This window comes from Peromyscus eremicus, chromosome 5 (genome assembly GCF_949786415.1).
Source record: "Peromyscus eremicus chromosome 5, PerEre_H2_v1, whole genome shotgun sequence".
NCBI lineage: Eukaryota > Metazoa > Chordata > Mammalia > Rodentia > Cricetidae > Peromyscus > Peromyscus eremicus.
The window spans coordinates 124,254,634-124,262,855 of record NC_081420.1 but is presented as its reverse complement, the minus strand read 5'-3'; the positions used below and the strand labels follow the sequence as shown (position 1 = coordinate 124,262,855).

At 54.0% G+C, this 8,222-nt stretch overlaps 1 protein-coding gene across 1 annotated transcript in view; it reads left to right on the top strand.

Moving 5' to 3' along the window:
- Pkn1 (protein kinase N1) overlaps window positions 1-8,222 on the top strand; it is a 30,591-nt gene continuing 22,369 nt past the window's right edge. The window contains exons 1-2 of the mRNA XM_059264366.1: window positions 1-101; window positions 6,071-6,371. Coding sequence (XP_059120349.1) covers window positions 81-101; window positions 6,071-6,371 — 322 coding nt within the window. The 5' untranslated portion in view covers window positions 1-80. The remainder of the gene's footprint in view (window positions 102-6,070; window positions 6,372-8,222) is intronic.

Sequence of the window (8,222 nt, the reverse complement as noted above, 5' to 3'; positions counted from 1 at the left end):
GTCGCGCCTCCCGCCGTGCCGGCTCGCGCGCTCGCAAGCGCTCCCTCGGCGCTGGGACCCCTGGCGGGCGGCCGGAGGACATGGCCGGCGACGCCGTGCAGGTAGGCGACTTGTCCGCACCCGCGGGGCGGCCGGACGGCGCGGAGGACCCCAGGCACGGGGAGAGCCCGGGACGAGGTCCCCATCGGGAGCCCGCGCGGGCCCTGGTAGCAAGTGGGGGCGCCGGCGTGGTCGGAGGGAGGGGCGCTGTTCGGGATTCTGCCACCGCACCCCCTCCTCCGGCCCTCCCCGAGAATCAGCGGGCGCAGCGGGGGCCCCACCTCGGTGTCTGAGGCCAGCTGCGGGTTCCGGTGCCTCTCGTCCCCACGCCCTGCTCGGCTGTGTTCTCAGCGTTTGGTTTCAGGCAGGTACCGCTTCACCTGGAGCAGGTGCCTGGCGCCCTGCCGCGGACCGTGCCCCTCCCCCGCACTACAAAGCCCGGGCCACCCCCGCCCGCAGACGTCTTTACGATGGTCTTGACGCCACCCAGATGGGCACCTGTTGGAGGAAGTGCCTAAGTCACTTCATTAGGCCAGAGGCCGGGTTCCTCCTCCCGCTCCCCCACTCCTTCCCCGGAGCCACCCTTCAGGCTGACAGATGGAGCTGTATCCCAGGTGGGGCGTGTCCTGTCACACAGGCAGGAAGGATTTTATGTCTGGACGGCGACAGGGCTGCGTCACCACTCCCCCACAACAGACACCTGTGACCGGCATCTGCCAGGCACGTGGCCTTCCCTGTGTGACCTGTTGGGCATTACTGAACTCACCTTCCCAAGAGGAAGCAGGGTCAGGGTGACTTCCCACCCTCTAATTCAATGACCCAAATCTGAGATCTTTGTATCTTTGTGGCTCCACTGGTGCTTCACCGTGCAGTCCATTGTCCTGTGTAACTGGTTCTCATCTTCTACACCTGCCCCCATGTCTCCCCTGTACTCTCCTGTACCTCTTCCCCAGTCCTGCTGATGGCCTGCCGGCCTTGCCGAGGAGCTGGGCGTATCTGGTGCTGCCGATCTCACAAGGTCAGACCTCCAGGCGTGATGCACTGGGTGCCGGCTCCCCTTCAAGCCCACAGAGGCTGTGTAGGGCTCTCCCAGTGCATGCATGTGCTTGGTGTGGCCCACACGGGACACATATGGAGGCTGTGATTCCCAGAATGAGGCTGGACCCACATCTCGGTCCCCTTCCTGTCTTCTCCCTTAAGTTCATTCCTGCTTGGACTTGCTGCCCTGTCCCACTACCTCCATGCCTGTCTGTCTGTGTCTGGCAAACGGATGTCCTGTCTAGATTCTGGAAACGCCCCAGGCATTGAAATCTCAGGATGTGGGGTTCTGGATCCCTAGCTACTTTGCCAAGACGGGTTCCTTGAGGTGAGAGTTCTTGGTCTAGTGTCTCCAGGTCTGTGAGGGCAGGTGGAGAGGCCCAAGTTCTGATTCTTCAAGACCAGGCCAGGCGTTTGCCCTGCTGCCCTCAAGTGACTCCTTGTCCCTGGGCAGAAGTGAATCACCCAGGGGAGGAGGACCCAGGAGGCCCTGCCTCCATCCCTGCATGCTTTACACAGTCTCAGGCCTCCTCTGCTGGAGGTGGGACCCAGGGCCTTCACTTTTCCTCTGCCTGTGTGCTCCTGGCTGTGTACCTGCTTTGCTTGCTGGTGGTGGGGGTGCTGGTGGGGGACAGCGGGTGGGGCCTGGTCACATCCGAGTGTTGCTCACCGAGGCTGGGTTTCAATCCCAATGCTGTCTGTCTTCCCTGACCAACTCTTGGGTCTTGTTCCTGTTTTGGAGGAGGGAGTGGGGTTATGAATGGTCATGAGGAGCGAGGTGGAGCCTCAGCCAACGCTCTAAGGACTTCTGTGACATCTTTACCGGTGAACATGGAGCTTGGCAATCCAAGCTGGGAGCCCATGCCCCTTCCCGAGGCCCCGGCAGTGGCGTTCGGGCCTGGATCAGTCATTTGGTGGTGGGGGCTGTCCTGTGCACCTCAGGATGTTGAGCAGTAGTGGCCCCCATTTGATAGGTGTCCCCATACACAGCAACCCCAGACATTGACATGTATTTCTAGAAGTGATGAGAAAACAACCCCGCCTTCACTGAGAGCCAGCCTCAGTTTCCCCCATGGTGACCACTCAGATATATAAAGAGGAGGTGACAAGACAAGCCCTGTGCTCTCAGCCTGCAGTCTCAGCTACCCTCCAGGGACTTGAGAGCCTCGGAGGACTTGGCTCACAGCTGCAAGGTGTGATGGACCCGGGATTCCTCCCAGCCAGTGTTAGGAAGCTTGGCCCTGTCTCCTGCTGGCTGTGGGACCTTGGGCAAAGGGCCTCAGCAGTTTCTTCTTTTCTTCTGTTCTTCCTGTTTTTGTTCTTGGTGGGGTTTTTTGAGACAGGGTGTCACTGTGTAGACCAGGCTGGCCTGGAACTCAAAGAGATCCTCCTGCCCCACTTCCTGAGTGCTGGGATTAAAGGCGTGTGGCAACAAGCCTTGCTGGGCCTCAATTTCTTCATTTTGAAGATAGTTTGATGTCTGCCTATGTATCTATCTATAGCATCTGCATCGTGCCATGCTAGGTGCTAGCACTGGCAAGAGGGAGGCAGGAGGGTCAGGAGTTCAAGGCCAGCCTTAGCTCTGTATTGAATTCAAAGCTGCCCTGGGTTATATGAGATCCCAGCACAAACCAATATGAAGCAGATCAAAACAAATAATACCTGTAAGGTGGACTGCATTAGTTGAGACCTGGACGGAATTGTAGTACCTGCTGTTATTGTTACTTTTGAGGTACAGAGCTTGTACATGCTACCAAACTCCACCCCGCTGCCTGTAGCTGCTCTTATCACCGTACTACTACTTTTATTGATTTTATTGTTTTTAATTATGTATGTTAGGGGGTATGTACATATGCCCACAGAAGCTAGAGACATCAGATCCACCTAGAACTGAAGTTACAGGCATTCGTGAGCCATCTGGCAGGGCTACTAGACGTGAATTCAGGTCCGCTGGAAGAGCAGTGTGAGCCCTTAACTGCTGAACCATCTCTTCAGCAACTGCTACTGTTTTAAAACATGGTATTTTTTAGAGCAGTGGAAAATAGAATGTTTTCATATATACCTTGTCCCTGATATGTACAGCCTTGCAACTGCTATCACTGATAGTTGAGATTTAGTGTATATTTATTTGGCAAGCAGTTGTGAGCTGCTGCTTGGGGCCACTTAGGGTTGTCTCCTCCTGGTGTTAGCTTCAGGGAGCTACTACTAGGCCAGGTGGATCCCGTAGGCCTCCAGGCTGTGATCAGTGCTGGTGGACATCTGGGGAGGAGGAAGCAGGAAGTTGATGCTGCCTGTCTACAGGAAGCTGTATGCGCGCATGCACACACAAACACACACACACACACACACACACACACACACACACACACACACTGCTACAGAACTCACTGTTCTGATCCTTAAGGGGAAGTTGGGGACAAGGGGCATGACATGACATGAACAGACATTATCGAGGCTGAGAGCCTGAGGGACCTCAGGGCTGCTGTGGGGGCATGTGCGGTGCACCTGAAAAAAAAAAAAAAAAAAAAAGAAAGGAAAAGAAGTGTGAGCATGTACAAGCCCTGCACCTCAAAACAAACAAACAAAGACAAAAAGTGTGAGCACATACGTGTGCATAAGCTTGTGGGCTGTGGCCACTTGGCAGGTGGAGTGAGTCTGAGCAGCTTCCAGAGGGACCTCAAAGAGCACTCACAGCTGCTTTGTCTATAAGGGTCAGTGCAGGCAGGCATGGGAGTGCACACACTTGTGAGCCTGTGTTCCACCCGCGTGCTCAGATGGATGGGCGTGCAGTATGTGGGGACTACTCTGTGTACACATGAACCTGTATTCCAGGCATACACCTGCAGGTGGAGAAGTGCATGTTGATGTGAGTCAGTACTCTGTGCACACAGTGAGCGAGGCACAGACTTGCAGAGCTAGAAGCTGCACACCCTGTGACCCCGTGTTCTGCCCACAATCCTGCAGGTGGGGATTGGTCTGGTTCGCTTTCTGTTGCTGTGGTAGAAGACTGACCAAAAGCAACTTGGAGAAGAAAGGCTTTATTTGGTCTTATACATTATAGTCCATCATGGAGTGAAGTCGGGGCTGGAGCTCAAGACAGGAGCTTAAAGCAAAGCCACAGAGGAACGTTGTTTACTGGCTCACTTCCTCTGGCTTGCTCAGCTCCTTTTCTGGTACAGTCCAGGCTCACCTGCCCAGGGGTGGCACCACCCGCAGGGGCTGGGCCTCCCACATCAATTAGCAATCAAGAGAATGACCCACAGACATGTCCATAGGTCAGTCTGACAGAGGCAGTTCCTCAGCTGAGGTTCCCTCTTCACACGTTTGTCAAGTTGACAACTGAAACTAGCTGTGACAAGGGGATACATGTATATGAGCCTGTACTGTGTGCGCATATGTGAGCCTGTGTGCAGAGCTCACGCCTGCAAAGCTGGAAATGTGATCATACCTATGAGCCTATGGTCCATACATATGCTGTGTACCATGTGAGATCCTGTCTGCTGCATACATACTGTGGGTGTTTATGTCCAGGGTGGCTCTCGGGTCAGGGATTGAGGGCTGCCTGTCCCTGGCTTGCCTCCAGAGAAGCAGGCATGGCCATTTAGGGGGTGATGTGGGAAGAACCTCTTACATGGCACATGCCTTTAGTCCCAGCATCCAGGAGGCAGAAGCAGGTGGATCTCCATAAGTTTCAGGCCACCCTGGTCTCCATAGTGAATTCCAGGACAGCCAGGGCTATATAGAGAGACTCTGTCTCAAACAAAACAATCCCCCAAAAAAATAACGACAAAAAAACCAAAACAGAACAAAAAAAACCCCATGCCCTAGAGCTGCCCTGGCGCAGAGGATGCTGGGAGCTGGCAGGAAAGAGGAAGTGGCAGTCCAGAGGCCCTGGCAGGGCTGAGGTTCAGGAAGAGGGCGTGGCCCTCAGACCAGACCCAGGACCCAGATGGCTGCTGATCCCCCTTTGGAGCTGGAGCTGGAGGTAGGGGCTAGGGTCTCCATGGGATGGGCAGAAGGAGACCCCAAGTGGCTGAGGCTGGGGGTCCTGCTCTGGGTGCCTCACACTGGGGACTAAGGGTAGGAAGGAGATGGGGCACAAGTGAGAATTCTCCAGGTGGAGGGTGAAACTTCTGGGTACCATGTCAGCTCTTAGGTTTCAAGATGTGGAGGAGATGAGCGTTGTTCTTTGGAGTACCAGATGGAGAGGACAGGAAGGCAGAGCTGGCCCTTGGGACCTCCTGGTTTGGGAATGCAGAGGAGAGAAGTCAGGATGTGTCTCTAAGGTTCTCCTGGATTTGGAGTCTGGCAAAGGAAACATGTAACCTGCCCTTGGGACCTCCTGTTTAGGGGTGCAGGAAACTGGAAGGAAAGAGGAATCTTCTGGAACCTTCCTGCCAGAATCCCATTGTATAGGTCACAAACTAAGGGAGATAGGGCCCACCTGTGGCGAGCCTGGCCCGTACAAACGGGAGGAAGGAGGGCTTGTTCTTGGCCTAGTCTTCGACCTCCTATTTATTTATTTATTTATTTATATCTTACTATGCGTATGTGTCTGTGGGGGTGTGTGCACATGCACACCAGTGCTGCAGAGGCCAGAGGCATCAAGTCCCCCTAGATCTGGAATTAGAGGCTTGACACTGAATTCAGTTCCTCTGCAAGAGCAATACATGTCTTTAATGGAGCCATTTCTCCAACTCCCTGTTTATTTATTTGTGTGTGCAGTTGTAGTGGAGGTCAGAGGACAATTTTCAGGAGTTGGTTCTCTCCTTCCACTATGTAGATCCCTGGGGGGGGGGGGTGAACTCAGGTCACCGGGCTTGGCAGCAAAGGCCTTTAGCTCCTGAACCATCTCTCTGGCCCAGATATTGCCATTTATGAGGGTCCTGGAAGATGATCAGGCCTCTGTTCTTGGAATTCTAGGGTACAGTAGACTGGTGAGGCCACCTGTCCTCTAGCCCCTGACCTCTGTGTCTGGTCCCTCCCCCTGCAGAGTGAGCCTCGCAGCTGGTCGCTGCTGGAGCAGCTGGGTCTGGCTGGGGCAGACCTGGCAGCCCCCGGGGTGCAGCAGCAGCTGGAACTGGAGCGAGAGCGGCTGAAGCGGGAGATCCGCAAGGAGCTGAAGCTGAAGGAGGGCGCGGAGAACCTGAGGCGAGCCACCACTGACCTGGGCCGCAGCCTGGGCCCTGTGGAGCTGCTGCTGCGGGGCTCTGCCCGACGCCTTGACTTGCTGCACCAGCAGCTGCAGGAGCTGCATGCGCATGTGGTACTGCCTGACCCTGCAGCCGGGAGCGGTGAGCAGAAAGCTCGGGAGCAGGCAGGGGTTCACTGACCTGGAGTTGCACTCCATCAGGATACTGTCCTGGGTCAACAGAAGCCATGGCAAATGCCAGACTCACAGGGCCAATCACACCAAGATGTGATGTCACCCAGATGCCACCCAAAGCTGTCTTTGGCATTAGGAATACCTAGATATCCCTACATCTAGATGACACTAAAGACCCACAGACTGTCACCAGATACCCCAGGGCACAGCTATAGCTATTCCCAGACAACATCTGAGTAACATCCGTCACATGAAAACCCAGAAACTCAGTCATACTAACACCCAAACAGTGCACGCCGTCACTCTCAGAGCTTTCTGCGATCACACTAATGCAACTGCAGTTATAGACTATCTTTCTGTGTTCTTTGATTAATACTTGCATTCCCGGGGAGAAAAAGAAAAAAGAAAAACCACTCCGGATAAAAACATTCATATATGAATAAATAAAAACAGCCAGGTAGTAGTGGCACACACCTTTAATCCCAGCACTCTGAAGGCAGAGACAGGTGGATCTCTGTGAGTTCGAGGCCAGCCTGTTCTACAGAGTGAGTTCCAGGACAGCCACAGCTACACAGAGAAATCCTATCTTGAGAAATCAAACAAACAAACAAAAAAACCAACAACAAAAACCGAGAGCCTTACTGGGTTTAGTGGTCCAGGCCTATAATCTCTGCTACTCACGAGACTAAAGCAAGTCCAAGCCCTGCCTGGACAACTTGGTGAGACTTTGTCTCAAAAAACAGGAAAAGAAAAAAAAAAAATGAGAAGAGGGCTGGGATATAGCCCAGTGGCACAAAACTCACTCGGTGTGTAGGCCCTGAGTAACTGCCCAGGACGGAGTTAGATTAAAATCTTTAAATGCTGCAGGAGTCTAGGGCTGGAGGTGAGGCTCGGCTGAGGGATTGCTTGCCTGTATTCACGAAGAATGGGGTGCCATCCCCAGCACTGCCTAAACTGGGTGCAGCATACAGACCCGTAACCCCAGCCTTCCAGCTGGCGGGAGGGTCAAGAGGTCAAAGCCGTCCTTAGCTACACTGAGTCTGAGACCAGGCTAGGCTGCAAGAAACCCTGTCTCAAGTGGTGCAGGCCTTTAGTCCCAGCACTCGGGAGGCAGAGGCAGGCGGATCTCTGTGAGTTCGAGGCCAGCCTGGTCTACAGAGTGAGCTCTAGAACAGCTAGAACTACATAGTGGGACCCTGTCTCAAAACAAAAAACAGAGAGAGAGAGAGAGAGAGAGAGAGAGAGAGAGAGAGAGAGAGAATACCCACAACATAATTTATCATTGCCAGAGTTCAGTAGTGTTATGTGTGTTCATGCAGCAATAATACAAGGCCACAGCTGCCTCGTCTTGTACAAGGTGTGCATGGTCACAGGAACACAGAGGATACCCAGAGAGTTCACGTGCACAGTCAGTGATGCCTTCCGGGCAACACAGCAAACATGACTCTGTGATCCCAGAGACAGTTCCATAGTCATGTCAGCATCCAGTGTTTATACCTGGAGAGAGACACCAGCCCACAGTGACACCAGAGCTCGTCCACCTGGTCACACCAACCCCAGAGGTGCCTCACCGTTGTCCTGTCCACAGCAGACACTACATGCAGCCAGCAGACTCAGCTCCAGCCCCTCTACATACAGCTGTGTCCACTGTTGGGGTCCAGTACTATCCATCAGCACTGGGTGGAGTCAAGCTGAGACTCTCATAAGCTCCTTTTGCAGTGAGTCCTCCCTGACCCCATACATCACTCTGAGGTGCAGACCTCATCTCTGACTATAACAGCTAAGCCTCCAACCAGAATCCCAAAAGGCCCTAGAGATC